General features: G+C 35.6%; 1 protein-coding gene across 2 annotated transcripts in view; it reads left to right on the forward strand.

Moving 5' to 3' along the window:
* STX17 (syntaxin 17) overlaps positions 1-19306 on the forward strand; it is a 74464-nt gene that overhangs the window by 25418 nt on the left and 29740 nt on the right. For both annotated transcript variants that reach the window (XR_006210654.1, XM_042964757.1), the window contains exon 4: positions 18565-18790. Coding sequence is in view for 1 of the 2 variants with exons in the window: in XM_042964757.1 (XP_042820691.1) it covers positions 18565-18790 (226 nt within the window). In the remaining variant the exon portion in view is untranslated. The remainder of the gene's footprint in view (positions 1-18564; positions 18791-19306) is intronic.

Below are 19306 nucleotides of genomic sequence, written 5' to 3' on the forward strand. Positions count from 1 at the left end.
GACTCAACCACATGGGTGACTCCGAGTGAGAACTGCCCGACTGAGGATGTCCTTAAGTTCTGGCCTGCAAAATCAGATGGTGGTTTTAGATCCTTAAGTTTTGGATGAATTTGTTATGCAGCAACAAATGACTGGAATACAGGGCTTATAGTTATTTTGTTTATCTATTTCACTTATCTATTCTTAAGTACTTTACAGTTTTACAGTGTGTGTGTATTTGGGAGAGGTTTAAATGTTGTCCTTTTTAATTATGCTTTCTACCATGATGGTGTATATAGAAATATAATTAATTTTCATTCATAGATCTGTTGCTGATTATCTTTAAGTTCTCTTGTTAGTTTGAACAGTCTAAGTCCCTTTGAGCTTTCTATTTATAGTTTATTTTTTTGAGTAATATTTTTCTTCTCTTGTAAGATTACCCCTTTTTCCTGATTTCTTTCTTGTTTTGATTTCTTGTGTTTTGTTTTGTTTTTTAGTCCAGCTTTCTAGTTATTACAAGAAATGGTTATAAATAAGCTCGTTCAAATTTACTTTTTAGAAAAAGATCTTATAAATAACAACAGATCCCTCTGCAAAATAATTCTTAATTTATACATAATGTTTTTTCAGAAAGTAAAATCTCATTCGTTCTGCTGTATTCCAGGATGATTATAACGATTGTTAATCATGTATACCAAGTGCTTACACAGCCCCTGTCATATAGTAGGTATTCAGTTAGTAAGAAGAATTGGAATAAGCTTGATTTCATGCTTTCACATTTAGCTGCTAGATGAAGCTAAACATGAGTGTTGGCTTTTTGTTAGTTTAATTTAAAACATTGTAATTGCTTCACTTTTCCCCATTTTGTTTGGCTTGTCATATAAAAGTACAAAATGTATATTTTATTTTATTTTTTTTTAATTTTTAATGTTTATTCTTGAGAGAGAGCGTGCACGCATGAGCAGGGGAGGGGCAGAGAGAGAGGGAGACAGAATTAGAAGCAGGCTCCAGGCTCCAAGCTGTCAGAGCTTGACGTGAGGCTTGAACTCACAAACCATGAGATCATGACCTGAGCTGAAGTCGGACGCTTAACCAGCTGAGCCACCCAGGTGCCCCCAAAATGTGTATTTTAAAGCTTAGTTTTCCCTGCTACCCTCCCCAAGTACTTAACATATAATACTAGCTGGTGATAGAGGATTATGAAAAATATATCACAGTTTCTGCTTTGAAGAAACTTACGTAGGTGGGAATTCATAAAAAATTAAATAAAATATTTAAATAATAGCTTAAGGTTTTAGTAATAGAAGTCAATCTATAATTAATTGTCATATTATAGAGATCAGTAAGTGATACAGTGCCAGTTGTCTGGATGCTGGGTAAGGGGTGTTATCCTCATTTTTTTAGATAAAGAAGACTGAAGAATAGAGAAACTTAGTGTATTAAGTGCACAAGGTCTTAATAAGTGTTAGTGCAGGAATCCAATCTGGAATTAATATTAACTCAGGTGGATAGAAAGTGGAGTGCTGCACTTAATACCTATATAATAGATCCTCATTAGATATGTGTTGAGTAAATGAATGGAGACCTTTTTCTTGTTTGAGTTTTATTGCTTTTGGTGTTTCAGTTAATATTTTTAAAGCTATGTATATGTTCTTTTTGGTGCCTTTTGATGTTGAAATAAGTGTAAAGTTGTTGTGTAGTAGTTAGGTAAAACAAGAATAGTCCAGACTTATTATAATTAAACAGTTATGACTCTGGAGCCTTTAATAATAAATGAGATGTCTAGAATGTATTTACTCTAAGTTGTTTAAATGTTTACCAGTGGACTTGAGCTCTGTGTTTGTAAGGAAATCAGATTATTATGATACCAAATGTTTTTAGCTGTACACAATTTGCTCTCAAAATTACATGTCGTAAAAACACATTAGGAATCCTTAAATCAATATTTAACAAAGGCAAATATATGCATAGCCACTCTTTTAATCATTAAATACATAATTAGCCATTTTTCAGAATTTCAATTAACTCAGAATAATTACTTTTTACAATGATCAGTATAGATAAGTATATGTTTAAACATATCTTTTAATCTTTAGACAGAAACTTCAGGATATTTCTGAAAGAAGGAGGGGAAAGCCATAACTAGTTATTAAATTTAGTTATAGAGCTAAAGAGAGAGATATGTCACCTTCATTTTCCTGAGAGTTTGGCCATAGTTTTCAGTTTACTTCTTGCATACCGCAAGCTTCTTAATTACTGAGTTAGTATGCTTTGTTGTTTTTAAACTTACTTCATTGACTGTAGCCCCATTTGTCTAACTTGTGGATATTGCTGTAAATTTTCAAAACTTGGCATAATAATAGCCTTTCTGGTCTGATTATTATTAGAAGAGCAGAAACATTTGAACTTTCACTATGTTCTAGATACTAGTCTAGACACTGAGGATATAGCTGTAAGCAAAGCAAGAAAAATCTTGTTGTCATTGAACTTATATTCTGGGATGGTGAGTGGAAAAAGCAGAGACATAATTTTTAAAATAAATATATAATATTTACTTATTTACTAAACATTTATTTATTTTTGTAAGAGGAGGGAGGTGGACAGAGGATCTGAGTGGGCTCTGCACTGACAGCAGAGAGCCCGATGCAGGGCTCAAACTCCTGAACCACGGGATCATGACCTGAGCTGAAGTCAGATGCTAACCCAACTGAGCCACCCAGGCACCTCTAATAAACTGTAATACTTAGATGGTTGGGGCGCCTGGGTGGCTCAGTCGGTTAAGCGTCCGACTTCGGCTCAGGTCATGATCTCACGGTCCGTGAGTTCGAGCCCCGCATCGGGCTCTGTGTTGACTGCTCAGAGCCTTGAGCCTGTTTAGGATTCTGTGTCTCCCTCTCTCTCTGACCCTCCCCTGTTCATGCTCTGTCTCTCTCTGTCTCAAAAATAAATAAACGTTAAAAAAAATAAAAAAAAATAGATGGTTATAAGTACCGTGAAATAAAAGTAAAGCAGGTTAAAGGGAACAAAAAAATCACAGAAGGTGACGAACTTATATATACGGTGGTTGTGGAAAGATTCTGATGACATCTGAGCAGAGACTTGAAGGAAGTTAAAATATAAACCTTGGGTAATAGGAAATCAAGTGGGAAGACAGAGATGACAGGATGTGTGGAATATTCAAGGGGGTAGTGAGGAGGTCAGTGTGGCTGGTGTGAGAAGAATATAGGAGGTGAGATCAGGGAGATCAGCTCAGTCTGATGATGGAAGGCCTTGCAGAATATGATAATTTGAAGTTGGGTAGAAAGTGTTTGGAAGGATCTGAGCAGATAATGACCTGATACAACTTTAAAAGATCACCTTAACTATCATGAAAAGGATAGATTCTAAGGGAGCAAGGATGGATATAAGAGTACCAGTTAGATGGCTAATGTAATAATCAAGATACCATGGGTTTACTTTTAGAAAAATGCAGATACATGTGTAAACAATTTTGTGTAGAATGGCAGAGACCTAATACGTTAGCTTTTTACCTACTCTCTTTGTAGCCCTAGTAAATGATTCTGAACTTACATGCTTGACATAGGAATTAGGAACTACCTGACATCAACCTAATGATGAAATAACTTTTTGACAAATCACACACACACACACACACACACACACACACACAAAACTTCAAACATATGAAATATAGAAAATACTAAAAATAGTGTAACACTTATGTCCTCATCACCCAACTTTGTCAAAGTAACATTTTGTCACTACTTTGTCAAAGTAACATAGTAACATTTTGTCACTATTTCTTCTTTTTAAAAAATTTTTAAAGTTTATTTATTTATTTTGAGAGAGGGGGAGGGAGGGAGTAGGGCAGAGAGGGAGAGAGAGAATCCTAAGCAAGTTCTGTACTGTCAGTGCAGAGCCTCATGTGAGGCTTAAACTCATGAACCATGAGATCATGACCTGATCTGAATCAAGAGTTGGTCACTTAACCAACTGAGCTACCCAGGTGCCCCTGTTCCTTTTTTAAAAGAAAATTTTAGAAATACCATTGAAATCCCTTGTGTACCTTTCCTTGGTTCCATTTTCCTTGGTTGCGTTTTCCTTGTTCCTATCTTAATCTGAAGGAAATCTTTTCTCCTGATTTAAGTATTTATCATTTCTTTTTTCTTTTTAGTTTTTCATTCTTTTTTATTTTTTTAAGTAAGCTCTACACCCAGCATGGGGCCTGAACTCCAACCCCCCAAGGTCAAGAGTTGTACACTCCCCTGACCGAGCCAGCCAGGCACCAAGTATTTATCATTTCTGTGCATGTGGCTATACATAAATAATACATCGTTTTGCATTTTCTTTCTGCTTTTTCACCCTAAACAATTTTCTTGAGGTGTTAATTGATATACAATAAAGTACATAATTTGATAAGTTTTGACATATGTGTATGCCATGACACTGTCACTACAGTCAAAATAGTGAATATATCCATTGCCCCAAAAAGTTCCTTCAAACCCCATTGTAACTCTCCTTCTGGATTCTCCCTCCCAAATCCCTCTGTACCCCTTCCCATTCTACACACACACACACACACACACACACACACACCCTGGATACCCCAGCAACCACTGACCTGCTTTCTGCCACTGTGCAGTAGTTTGGATTTCCTAGAATTTTATATAAATAGAATCATGAAATATGAACTTCTTTTTCTGTCCGGCTTCCTTCACTCTACATAAATATTTTGGGGGTTCATTCATTGTTACAATGTGTATCAGTATTTCATTCCTCTTCACTGTTGAGTAGGTATTCTGTTGTATAAATATACCGCAGCTTGTTTATCTGTTCATTTGTGATGGACATTTGGGTTATTTCCAGTTTGAGGTTATTACAAATAAAGCTGCTGTGAACATTTGAGTACAGGACTTTGTATGAACAAAGGATTTCGTTTCTCTTGGATAAATACTTATGAATGGGAATAGCTGGATCATATAGTTTTTATTCCTTAATTATTTGAAACTGCCAAGCTGTTTTATGAGATGGTTGTACCATTTCATATTCTTCCATATCACTGTCAACACTTGATATGGTTAGTCTTCTTAGTTTCAGCCATTATAATAGGTCTCTAGTGGTATCTCACTGTGATTTTAATTTTCTTTTTTTTTTTAAATTTTTTTTAATGTTTACTTATTTTTGAGACAGAGAGAGACAGAGCATGAACGGGGGAGGGTCAGAGAGAGAGGGAGACACAGAATCCGAAGCAGGCTCCAGGCTCCGAGCTGTCAGCACAGAGCCTGATGTGGGGCTCAAACCCACGAACCGTGAGATCATGACCTGAGCCGAAGTCGGACGCCCAACCGACTGAGCCACCCAGGCGCCCCTAATTTTCATTTGATTAATGATGTTTCTGTTTTATTTTGAATTATTTTTTATTTCATTGTATGTCTTTGTCATGCTAACTATACCTTTTGGTTTTGTTATTTTAGTGGTTGCTTTAGGGTTTATAGTATACATCTTATTACAGTTTATCTTTAAGTGATATTATACTATTTCACATATGTTTAATAAACTTAAATATACCTTTATTTCTCCCCTCCAGTCTTTATATAATTGTTGTTGTATGTTTACTTATATATATATATGTTATATACTCCATAATGTAAACTCTCAATTATCTTTTTCAAGTGATTTAGATATTAAGGGAAAAATAACTTATATAATGGCATTTCTATTTCTGGTGTGCTTAATGCATTTGTGTATAACCATATTTCCATCTGGTATAATTTTCCTTTTGCCTAAAAGATTTCCTTTAACATTTTTGGAGCACAGTTCTGCTGGTGATGAAGAGTTCTGCTTTTGTATATATAAAAAGCCTTTATTTGGCCTTTGTTTTTAAAAGGAATTTTGCTGTATATAAGATTCTATATTAACTTTTTTCTTTCAGTACCTTAGAGGTGTTTTCAACTTTTTTTCACTTGCATTTTTTTGCAATAAGAAATGTTTCATTCTTATTTTTGTTCTCAGTATGTAGTATGTGTTTATTCTCTGGCTGCTTTTACAATTTTCCCTTTATCAGTGGCTCTGAATACTTTGATCATGATGAGCTTGTATGACATTTTCTTCACATTTCTTGTGCTCTCAATTTGTAGAGTTTCTTGGATCTCTAGGTTTATAGTTTGCATCCAATTTGAAAAATTTGGGGCCATATTTCTTCATATGTTTTCTGTCCCCTCCCATCTCTCTTCTTCAGAGACTCCAATTACACGTATATTAGGCTTCTTGAAGTTATCTTACAATTTTTTGGATTCCTCTTTCTCTTTGTGTTTCATTTTAGATAGTTTTATTTCTGTGCCTTCATGCTTCGTGTTTACTAGTCTTAGCAGCAGCAGTGTCCAATCTGCTGTTAATACATTCAGTGCATTTTTCATCACACACACTGTAGTTTTCAACTCTAGAACTTTGATTTGGGTTCCTTCCTAACCCCCTTCTTCCTTCCTTCCTTTTTTTTTTTTTTTTTTTATTTTTTTATTTTAATTGAGTAGGCTCCACACCCTACATGGGGCTTGAATTCATGACCCTGAGATCAAGAGTCACATGTTCTACCAACTGAGCCAGACAGGCACCCTGATTTGGGTTTCTCTTTATATTTTTCATGTCTCTCCTTAACTTTTTAAACATATTAAATACAATTATAATAACTTTTAATATCCTTCTCTGCTAATTCTAATATCTATGTCAATTCTGGGTCAGTTTCAATCAAGTGATTATTCTCCTCATTTTGGGTCATATTTTCCTATTTCTTTGTGTGTCTGGTGATATTTGATTGGGAGGCCTTTACTTGGCGGAGTGCTAGATTTTTTTTTTTTTTTTTTTTTTTTTGAGTGCTAGATATTTTTATGTTCCTATAAATCTTACTGAGCTTTGTTCTGGAATACAGTTAAAATATTTGGAAACAGTTTGATTCTTTTGGGTCTAACTTTTATGATTTATTAGGCTTCATTGGAACAGTGCTCAGTCTAGGGCTAATTATTTCCCCACTAATGCAGTAAAACCTTTCTGAGTGCTCTACCCACTGCCTAGGGAATTCAGAGTTTTTCCAGTTTAGCTGGTGGGAACAGACACTGTTTAAAGCTTTGAGTACTAGGCACTGTTCCCTCTAATCTTTTTGGATGATTTTTTTCTCCTAGCCTCAAGTAGTTTTCCCACATACATGTTCTGATCATTTCTCTGCTACATACTTGAGGATTGTACCCTTGCATATGTGCAGGATTCTCTTTCTATGCAGCTCTCTCTAGTACTTCAGTGCTCTGTTCTACACACTCTGCAGAAGCAGAAATCTATTATTATGTTTTGAAACTGCAAGTGGAATAAGTTTACTAGTTTTCTTCTGTGGGATAAGAAAACATTAGCATTAAGAAAGATTTTGTGATCAAATTTTGGAATTAAGTTAAAAAGTTGGAAATTATTACTACTGTAATAATTCACTGAAGAACATTAACTTGGATTCTGTAGAAGAAACTTGATCAGCCTAGTCTCCATAGCAGTGGTGATACAGAACTTGTTGAGAACACAGATTTCTGGGACTCACTTTAGAGATTCTGAGATAGTAGATTTCAGACCACATTTAGAAAGATACTGCTCTACAGAGAGTCTATGCTAGTTCTGTAGGTGATGAAAAGAAAGAAAGAAAGAAAGAAAGAAAGAAAGAAAGAAAGAAAGAAAGAAAGAAAGAAAGAAAGAATATCAGCCATGGAACTTCTAGGAGTAAAACTTGACTTTCATAATTTTACTGTCAGAAATATGGAACAGTTGAGTTATGTACTTTTTAAATTTTTAAGAGATTTTGAAAGGGAGAAGCAATAGAAAAGAGGGGATGAGGGGGGAAGAAAGGGAAGTGAGGATAGTAGACAGAACTTAGAGAAGAAAAGATTAAAGAGAGTCAAGGCCTGGTAGGGAATGGAAAAGAGGATACAGTAGATTCCAAAATGAATGCTATTAGAAGGTAAATTATTGCAGATTATTTTGAGCTTCAATTGAATTTAAATTTTAGTTTTGCCTTGAAATATTTATGAGCTTAATAATCAGGATTTAGGATTTTTCACCTCTACTCTGATTAGCATAGGTCCTATAGAACCTCAAGGAGGAAATTAAATCTAAGGTACCATCTGTTGTAAGACACACCATTGTTTTGTGTACCTCCAAGAAAGAAAAAGTGCTGCCAGAGAATGGCACGTTGTGCTTTTTTGACATCTATTTTAAGGTGCATTCCAATTTCAGAGATGTTAGAATGTGGGAAAGATATTGTGTCTTAAAATTGATGAAGTGTGGTATTTAGAAGACTTCTGTCCTTGTCCTCCACCTCTGTCTTTCCCCAGTCTAGTCTATTTAGTATGTTCTGTTTTCCTAGTGTTCTTTAGGGTAAGCTCAAATCTCACTTCCTTCATGAAGCCTGTCTAGATTCTTATAGTAAGATGTTTCAAGTTTCCTTTGAGCATGTTTCTTATGCCCCTTTCACTTTTGAATATATCTTCTTAATAGAGAATCAAAAGCAAAATAGGAGTTTGGTAGCTCTGCTTTTTCTGCATCATCTGTTAACATTATACCATCTGCCCTAAGCGGTAGACCTAATCCTCCTTTCTTGTTCTTGCTCTACATGTATTTTTTAAATCCTTTTTATTGTTCTTAACATTTTTCATCAGCCTCCGCTCATTCTGGGCTCCTACTTTACTTACATGATTCTCCTTGTTTCAGATCACTCTTTTGTATTCATCCTTGTTCACATGCCTTTCTTTTTCTTTTTTTTAAAAAACAGGTCTCTTAAAATTCTGAACTTACCATAGCACACCATATACCACCATATTGGATTCTTCAGATACCTCTTTTCTTTCTTATCAGATTAGCTTTTTTGTTTCTAGTGTCAGGATATCACCTTTTAGAAACTCTCTCTTTCAAAAAAGATCTTCCTATCACAATATAATTTCTGTGGCATCACACAACTATTTTCTCCAGAAAAACTTGATTCAGTTCCCTGAGTATCAGTGTTTCCATTATTCTTTTTTAACTATTAAGAGCTCCAAGATGGCATGGTTGCTTTTTCTCATGCGTTTCATTCCCACTTCACTATTTTATCCTTGTATGTCAGAATTAATTCCAAAAAAGTGGTTCCGTTCATTATTTCTTCCAGCTGATGAAAGATGATACGTTTCATATGCTTAGTGACTTATATTATGCATTCCTAGGGAACTAATTTAGTTAGATTCTTGATAGTTGGAGATCTCTGTTGTTGTTGGACTACTGCTTTGCCCTTTGTGGAAAATATTAAGAAAGAATTCATTATTCATTTACTATGTTTATTGAATCAAAGCGTATATGAGGGATCACATATAGCCTTGAGGATACAATGGTAAAGAAATTAGGTAAATCACAATCTAGTCAAATGAATGAATTTATCTTTTATCCAGGAAGATGGTTGGCAATATACTTCCACAGTGAGATTGATACTCATTTTTACCTCTACCCAAATGCTTTCAAACTTGACTTGTTTCTATCCTTAACTTAAATGACCATCAGGTTAATATAATGTGCTTTTCTAAAAATGTTACTAAAACTTTTTAATGTGAAATATAACATGTGTGCCATGCATACAACATAAATATACACCTAAACAAATTGTTATCCTGGGAACACTCAAGTAACTACTACTCAGATCAAAAATAGAAAATTGCCAGCATCCTAGAAACCCCTCATAGTCTCTTCCCTATAACAATCACCTTTCTCCCACCAAAAGTAATTACTATCTTGATTTATATGGTAACTGTTTCTTAGTCTCTCTGTATAATTTTACCACCAGAATGTATCATTAAGTTATAAATTAATTTAGTCTATTCTTGAACATTATATAAATTGAATTAAACAAAATATGTCTTTTGTGTCTAGCTTGAGACTTATCTGTGTTCTTGCCTATAGCAGTATTCAGTCATTTTCATTATTGTGTGTAGTCCATTGTATGAGTTTACCATAGTGTATGGTAAATATATACTATGATATGTTGATGGTCATTTGGGTTTTCAGTTCCTATTACAAATGTGATTAGCGTTCTTGTATATTTTTACTGATACACATGTGCATACATTTCTGTTGAGTATATTTTTAGGACATTGGGCATCCTTATTTTCACTGTAGTATAGTACCAAACTATTTTCCAAAATAGTTGTACTAATTTTACACTCCTTCCAGCAATGAATGTGAGTTCCTGTGGTCTACACATCCTCACCACTATTCAGTAAAGTCAGAGTTTAATTTTAGCTTTCTAGTGGGTAGTTAATTATGGTTTAATTTACATTTACCTGACTATAAATGAGATTGAGTAACTTATTGTTTATGAGAAGTGCCCATTTTGGGTTCTTGCCCACATTTCTATGGGTTTTTTGTCTTTTTCTACTCTCTATAAGAGCTCTTTATTCTGCCTGTGACCACTTTATCAGTATATTTGTTGCAATTATCTTCTTTCACTCAGTGGTTAACCTTTTCATTGTCTTAGTTGTGTTCTTCAATGACTTAGAAGTTCATTTAATTTAATATAGTCAAGGTTATCAATTTTTTTCTTGTTGCTTTCTTATGCCACATTTAAGAAGTATTTCCTACCCTAATGTCATAAAGATATTCTATTGTTTTGCCTTTCACATTTAGGTCTGCAGTCCACTTGGTTGATTATTGTGTATGGTGTGAAGTGGTGTGTCCAGTTTTATCTTTTTCCCACAGGCATACCCAAATGACCAAGCACTGACTTTTGGAAAGATCATGCTTCCCTGCGGTGGAACCTTTGTTATGAATTCAGTGCATATATGTTTGGGTTGCTTCTTGGCTATGTTTCATTGGTGTATTTGTCTCTATTCTTGAACTAATAGCACACTGTCTTAGTTACTGTGGCTTTATAATCAATCAGTATATAATAGAGGAAGTTCTCCTACCTTCTTCAAGGCTAGTCTCAGCCCTGTATATACAATTTCATATACATTCTTTTAAAAGTTTGTTTATTTATTTTGAGAAACCGTGTGTGTGCGCCCGCGAGCTGGGGGAGGGCAGGGGGGGGTGGAGAGACAGAATCCCAAGCAGGCTCCATGCTGTCAATGCAGAGCCTTGTGTGGGGCTGGATCTCACGAACCGCAAGATCATGACCTAAGCTGAAGTCAGGAGTTGGATGCTCAACTGACTGAGCCACCCAGGCTGCCTTGCAATTCCACATACATTTGAGAATCCGCTTGTCAAGCTCCACGAAAACAAAAAATCTTTTTCAAATTTATTCTAATTTATTGAATCTATAGATTCAAACCTATATTGTTCAAGGTTGTTCAGCTGTACAGGGTTTATTTTTTTATCCTTTTACTTTGAACTGCCTATATGTTTTAGATGTATTTAAATATATTTTCCAGTCTGAAAGTTTTTATCTTTTAACTGGAACATTTATTCCATTTATGTTTTATGTAATTATTGATATATTTAGGTTTAAAACTTATACTCTCTTGTTTGCTTTCTACTTCTTCCATGTATTTTGTGTTCTTTTTCATCTCCATTTTCACTTTCTTGTATTTTTTATTGATCCAACTGTTCTTGTTGGTTTTGGAATTATATACTCTTTTACTGGAAATTACAACAACATCCATAAACAATATAGATTATACAGGTACCTTGGAATATTTTAGTTGTTTGTGTGCCCCCCAAATTAAATGCTATTTTTATATATTTTAATTTTATACATATATTTAAAATCCTCAAGTTACTATTATTACCATTATGATTATTACTGTTTTAGAATAGTTACTGGTCATCTAGATTTACCCACACTTTTATTTATTTATTTATTTATTTTTACTTAAATAAAAAGTTTATTTTTTTCTTAAAGTTTATTTTGAGAGTGAGAGTAGGGTACTAATTTTCCATGCTTGTCTGTATATGGTTTCAGGCATTAAAGTTTTTATACACTACCCAAAAGACTGGAAGCCAAACTGTAGCTCACCTGAGGGCTGATTGATTTTAGGATCACCTGTACTCTCAGGGTACAGCTCTTTCAGATCCCAGCTCAAAGCACCATAGTGCTTATAATTAGCAGGCTCCAGCACTGAGTATTTTACTCAGAAATTTGTGATGGGAATGCAAGTTGGTGTAGCCACTCTGGAAAACGGTATGGAGGCTCCTCAAAAAACTAAAAATAGGGGCGCCTGGGTGGCGCAGTCGGTTAAGCGTCCGACTTCAGCCAGGTCACGATCTCGCGGTCCGTGAGTTCGAGCCCCGCGTCAGGCTCTGGGCTGATGGCTCGGAGCCTGGAGCCTGTTTCCGATTCTGTGTCTCCCTCTCTCTCTGCCCCTCCCCCGTTCATGCTCTGTCTCTCTCTGTCCCAAAAATAAATAAAAAACGTTGAAAAAAAAAATTAAAAAAAAAAAAAAAACTAAAAATAGAACTACCCTACGACCCAGCAATTGCACTACTGGACATTTATCCACGGGATACAGGTGTGCTGTTTTGAAGGGACACATGCACCCCCATATTTATAGCACTATCAACAATAGCCAAAGTATGGAAAGAGCCCAAATGTCCATCGATGGATGAATGGATAAAGAAGATGTGGTGTATATATGCAATGGAGTATTACTCGGCAATCAAAAAGAATGAAATCTTGCCATGTGCAACTACGTGGATGGAACTAGAGGGTATTTGCTAAGTGAAATTAGAGAAAGACAGAAATCCTATGACTTCACTCATATGAGGACTTTAAGAGAGAAAACAGATGAACATAAGGGAAGGAAACAAAACTAATATAAAACCAGGGAGGGGGACAAAACAGAAGAGACTCATAAATATGGAGAACAAACTGAGGGTTACTGGAGGGGTTGTGGGAAGGGGGATGGGGTAAGGGACACTAAGGAATCTACTCCTGAAATCACTGTTGCACTATATGCTAACTAATTTGGATGTAAATTTTAAAAAATAAAAAATAAAATTAAAAAAAAAAAAAAAAGAAATTTGTGAGCCTGTCAAACACTCTGGTAAGCAAGTACCCCCAAGCAAATGTGGCCTTGAGTTTAGGACTCACCTCTCTGGATTTCCACTTTTGTCTAATTCTAGACCTGTACATTTCTTACTGTCTTCTTTGCTTTTTGATGCCTTTGAATTTTGTTTGTGATTTTCAGCTTTTTAACTAGTCATTGGTGGGAGGGTTACTTTGAATTATCTAGTTTGCTATACCCAGAAGCAGAAAGACCCATTTTATATTTTTCACATATGGTTTTGCCATCCTGTTACTTTTATTTGATTTTGGAGAGACTCTATAACTATATTGTCCAATATGTTAGCTCCTAGCCACATGTAATTGTTGAGCACTTAAAATGTGGCTAGTTTGAATTGAGACGTGCTGTAAATGTAAAATATTTCATTAATAATTTTTATATTGATTACATGTTGATAATATTTTGGATATATTGAGTTAAATACAAACATTAAAATTAACTTCAACTGTTTCTTTTTAATGTGACTGTCAGAAAATTTTAAATTACATATATGGCTTACATTTGTGGTTTGCATTATATTTCTGTTGGATATTATAGCTATGTAGAAAAGTTGTTGAGAACACATGCTCTGCAGCCTGGATTTGATTCCTGGCTGTACTTTTTATTAGAAGTGTAATCCTGGGCTTTCAAAAATTTTTTCTTGCTTTAATTTCCTCTTCTTTAAAATGAGAATGATAGTAATACCTGTTTCAAAAGTAAGTTGTGAAGGTAAAACAAGATGAAGAAGGTAAATACTTAGTACAACAGACAACTTATAGTAAGTGTTGATAAAAATCCAGCCATTGTGTTTTTGTTAGTATAGTATCAGAAATATAGTTCAATGGATATTTTCTTTCTTTCTCTTAACATTTTCTCCTCCACCCATAGTAATAGAATTCTGGACACTATAATTTGACTGGGGCATAAACAGATGCACAAATTCTGTAAGAGAGTAAGACTATGTCATAGGCAAATAGTCATTAGCTGCAGAAACTTTTTAATGCTTCTCCAAGATAATATTGCCTAAAATATTTTTATGGACTATGTGGCAAGTATGTAACCAAGCTTTACAACTGTAGTTCGGAAGAGAATTGTACAGCCGTTGGTGTCTGGGTGGCTCAGTCGGTTGTACATACCATTCTTGATTTTGGCTCGGGTCATGATCCCCAGGGTTGTGGGATCGAGCCCTGTATTGGGCTCTGTGCTCAGCGTGGAGCCTGCTTAAGATTCTCTCTCCCTCTCTCTGCCCCTCTCCCCTGCTTGTGCTCTCTCTCTAAAATTAAAAAAAAAAAAAAAAAAGAATTGCATTGCCAAGAGATGGTGGTGTGTTAGCAATAATATTGTTCCAGGACTTGCTCTAGACCTAATTCTGCCACTGTGCTCATCTGGAGTCCAGTTTCTCTCTTGTAAAATCATAAGGTTGTACTAGATGATAACATAGGCCTGTATGTTCTATGATTTTTCCATGTTAATGATTGCATGTCACATATTTTTAATTTATAGTTCAGTTATCCTTAGGTTTTGCAGTTCACATTGGGATGGTAAGAGTGACATAAAGTTAAAGGAAATATAGAATCATGACAGGATAGAGACACAACTTTTTGATTCACTCAGAAAATCTTACAAGATACATTAGGTTGCAGCTAAACTATTTTTTCCGGATTTTTTTTTGAATTAAAAAAACTTTTTTTAACGTTTATTTATTTTTGTGAGAGAGACAGAGCTGGAGTGAGAGGGGGGCAGAGAGAAAGGGAGACACAGAATTGGAACCAGGCTCCAGGCTCTGAGCTGTTAGCACATAGCCCGACTCTGGACTTGAACCCACGAACTGCGAGATCATGACCTGAGCTGAAGTCAGATACTTAACCGACTGAGCCACCCAAGTGCCCCTGCTTTTTTTAACTTGTTAAAAAATTTAATTTATTTTAGAGAGGAAGAGCATGAGTGGGGGGAGAGGGGCAAGGGGGGAGGGAGGGAGCGAGAGGGAGGGAGGGAGGGAGGGAGGAAAAGAGAGAATCTTAAGCAGGTTCCACATTCAGAGAGGAGCTTTACACAGGGCTGGATCCCATGACCCCGGGATCATGACCTAAGATGAAATCAAGAGTCAGACACTCAACCAACTGAGCCACCCCAGCGCCCCTTCAGAATTGTTTTTCATTTTACTAGAATAAAATGAATAGTTTAGATTATATTAAGGTGCCATATAGATAGGAATTGTGGTTGTAGTTTAATGGAAAGATTGCTGGACTTTTAAGAATACCGGGGTTTTCATTGAATCCTAGAAGAGAGCACAGGCAGTAATTTTTCTGACATTGGCCAGAGCAACATTTTTCTAGATATGTCTCCTGAGGCAAGGGAAATAAAAGACATGAACTGTTGGGACTACATCAAAATAAAAAGCTTCTGCACAGCAAAAGAAACAGTCATCAAAACTAAAAGGCAACCTACTGAATACAAGAAGGTATTTGCAAATGACATATCCAAAATATAAAGAACTGATACAACTTAACACCCCAAAAAACAAATGATCCAATTAAAAAATGGGCAGAAGACATGAACAGACATTTGTCTAAAGAAGATCTCCAGATGGCTAACAGACACATGAAAAGATGCTGAATGTCACTCATCCTCAGGGAAATGGAAATCAAAACAACAGTGAGATATCACCTCATACTTGTCAGAATGACTAAAATCAAAACACAAGAAACAAGTGTTGATGAGGATGTAGAGGAAAGGGAAGCCTTGTGCACTGTTGGTGGGAATGCAAACTGGGTATTTACCCCAAAATACAAAAAATGCAAATTCAGGGGCACCTGGGTGGCTCAGTCCATCGAGCATCCAACTTTGGCTCAGGTCACGATCTCATGGTTCATGAGTTTGTGTGCCACATCGGGCTCTCTGTCAGTGCAGAGCCCACTTTGGATCCTTTGCCTCCCTCTCTCTGCCCCTCCCCCATTCATGCTTGTTCTCTCCTAAAAATAAACAAACATAGAAAAAAAATTTTTTAAACCCACTATTTCAAAGGGATACATGCACCTCTGTGTTTATACCAGTATTATTTACAATAGCCAAATTATGGAAGCAACCCAGGTATCCATGGATAGATGAATAAAGATGATGTGATACACACACACACAGAGGAATATTATTCACCCATAAAAAAGAATGAAATCTTGTCATTTGCAGCAACATGGATGGAGCTAGAGATATTAATGATGAGTGAAATAAGTTAGAGAAAGACAAATACCATATAATCTCACTCATGTGGAATTTAAGAAACAAAACAAATGGTCAAAGGAAAAAGAGAGAGAGAAAGAGAAACCAAGAAACAGACTCTTAACTATAGAGAACAAACTGATAGTTACCAGAGGGGAGGTGGGTTGGGAGGATGGGTGAATGGGTGAAACAGGTGATGGGGATTAAAGAGTGCAGTTGTTGTGATGAGTGCTGGGTGTAATATGGAATTGTTGAATCACTGTATTGTTGACCTGAAACTAACACTGTATTGACTATGCTGGCATTAAAATAAAAACTTAATTAAAAAAACCTCGGTTTTAACTGCACTTTGCTGCTAGATAATTAAGTAAATCCTAAACAAGTTATCTTTGTTCTGATTTTCCTATAATGTAATAATGTGGAATGTAGTAATATGGAATGTAACACTTCACTCAGAGTAAGTACTTGAGAAATTAAAGAAATTAGTACATTTTGTCCTATTATACAGAATTTGCATTAGTATCTGTGGAAGTACAATAGGGGAGAAGAATTTAAAATGTTATATGAAAATTGTTATATTAATATATATTATAAATTATATAATATAGAGATCTATAATTTTTAAAAGCATCATACTCAGATCATTCTTGCAAGTTAGTTGTATTTAATTGTCAAAGAATAGTTGGATTTTATGTTTTTCAGGAGTATAGACTATTGGAAAAAATGGAAAGCTCCACAGTTCATTCTGTGAAACTAGCACAACCTTAAATTTGTTAAAGTGACCTTAAGTCTGATAGAGATAATATAGACACACCGTTCATGTGTGCACATGCATGCACACACAAACAGATGTGTTAAAAGTCCAAATAAATTATTAGCAAATTGAATCAAAGAAATTATATATGTGATTAGGAAGAGTTTATCTCAGAAGTATAAAGATGGCTCTATACCATGAAACCTGCCCGTAGCTCGTTATATCAGCACCTTAGAGGAAAATTTATGATTATGTCAGTAGATGATTTTTTTTTTTTTTGAGAGCGAGCATGTGAGAGGGTCATAGGGAGAGAGAGAGAATCTTAAGCAGGCTCCACACACTCTCAGCACAGAGCCAGATGTGGGGTTCAGTCTCATAACCGTGAGATCATGACCTGAGACAAAATCAACAGCCAGATGCTTAACCGACTGAGCCACCCAGGTGCCCCATGATTATGTCAGTAGATGGTTTTAAAAAGAGAGGGAAATCATTTGATAAAAATCTGACAACACTCAGAAATGCAAATTAAAACAACAGTGAGATAACATGTACAACTGGCAGTATGTAGGGAAATGGGCATTCATACTTTGGTGGTAGTATAATTTGTTACTGGTAGGAAAACACTGTTAATAGTTATTGAAATAAGAATGCGCATTATCCTTTAAGTACTCTCACTTTTGGGAATCATTTTTTTTTTAATTTTTTAACATTTATTTTTGAGAGACAGCGACAGAGCACGAGTAGGGGAGGAGCAGAGAGAGGGAGACACAGAATCTGAAGCAGGCTCCAGGCTCTGAGCTGTCAGCACAGAGCCCAGAGCAGGACTCAAACTCAAGAACTGTGAGATCACGATCTGAGCCGAAGTCGGATGCTTAACCAACTGAGCTACCCAGGCACCCAGGAAATCGATCCTACAAAATATAGTATAATAGAATATACTATAATAGTGATAGATACTGTTATGGTATATTAGGATTATATTCAAGGACTTCTGTTTTGGAAACAACATGAATGACTATTGATCACTTGGAGGAGTCATTGAATACATTATTTTCCATCTATACTGTGGAATATGGTACACCCATGGAAGGATATCCATGGTGGTATTGTTATATTATTGGGGTGAGAAATAACAAATTATGGATTATTATGCACAGTGTAATCCTTTTTTTGTGTGTGTGTGTGAAAAGAAAGGCTATATATGTTAATGTTTGCATGAGCAGTGGGAAATGTGTGGAAGGACTGGGTAAAGAGAGGTGGTGGGATCAGTGAAGGCGGGCATCATTAAGTTTGTCTAGATATGTTCTACAGTGTTTGATTTATTATGAAGAGCGTGTGTTATCTTTATAATAATCACATTTAATGAAGGAAAAGAATGCTAAACAAACTCAAAGTACCTGGATGTGAGTTCTCATGAAGTTCAATTTGGCTAGAGATACAAAAAATTTTTAAAAAGGTATACTTTCTGCCGTAGAGAATACTTGTATTATTTCCATTTACAAGCATTATCACAGATTACTTTTGACAATAAAGATATTTCATATTAATAGATGGTGGCTTTAATGATTTTTTTTTCTTTTGTAGCAACTCCGTTCCAATATCCGAGAAATGGAGAAACTTTGTTTGAAAGTCCGAAAGGATGACCTAGTACTTCTGAAGAGAATGATAGACCCTGTTAAAGAAGAAGCATCAACAGCAACAGCAGAATTTCTTCAACTCCATCTGGAATCTGTAGAAGAACTTAAGAAACAATTTAATGATGAAGAAACTTTATTACAACCTTCTTTGACCAGATCCATGACTGTTGGTGGTAATGTACTAAGTCTTATTTTTGATCATAGTAATGCATTTAGTTAAAGTTCACCATCTTGTATAGCTGTTGCAGATAATGTGAGTCTCCAGGGATCACCTTCTATTTCAGTCTGCTGAATTGTTGAACCCTGAGTGTGCCTAGAAATGCATACCCTAGAAGTTTTGCAGGATAAAAATTTTAAGACTGTGCTGTATAGAGTGGAACTTCGAGGCTTCAAGTACCTATTTGTCTATATAATGAAAATAAATGTTATAATATTTCCTAAGGAGAATGTCATCCTGGATTGCAGAGTATGCCCCTTTCATCTCCTGGTGCAGGAGTAGCCTGATCAGGCACACCTCTTTCTTTGGCGTTCTGACTTTCTTTGGCGTTCTGACTTTCTTTCATAGTGGATGTTAGATCTATCTCCCAGCTCAGTTTTCTGAGTTTAATGACATTAAAGAAAATCTGCATTCGGGGTCATGCTATCAGCTTTTATGAGGTGATACTTTAAGAAACAGTCCGGTAAAACTT

This window comes from Panthera tigris, chromosome D4 (genome assembly GCF_018350195.1).
Source record: "Panthera tigris isolate Pti1 chromosome D4, P.tigris_Pti1_mat1.1, whole genome shotgun sequence".
NCBI classification, from domain to species: Eukaryota; Metazoa; Chordata; class Mammalia; order Carnivora; family Felidae; genus Panthera; species Panthera tigris.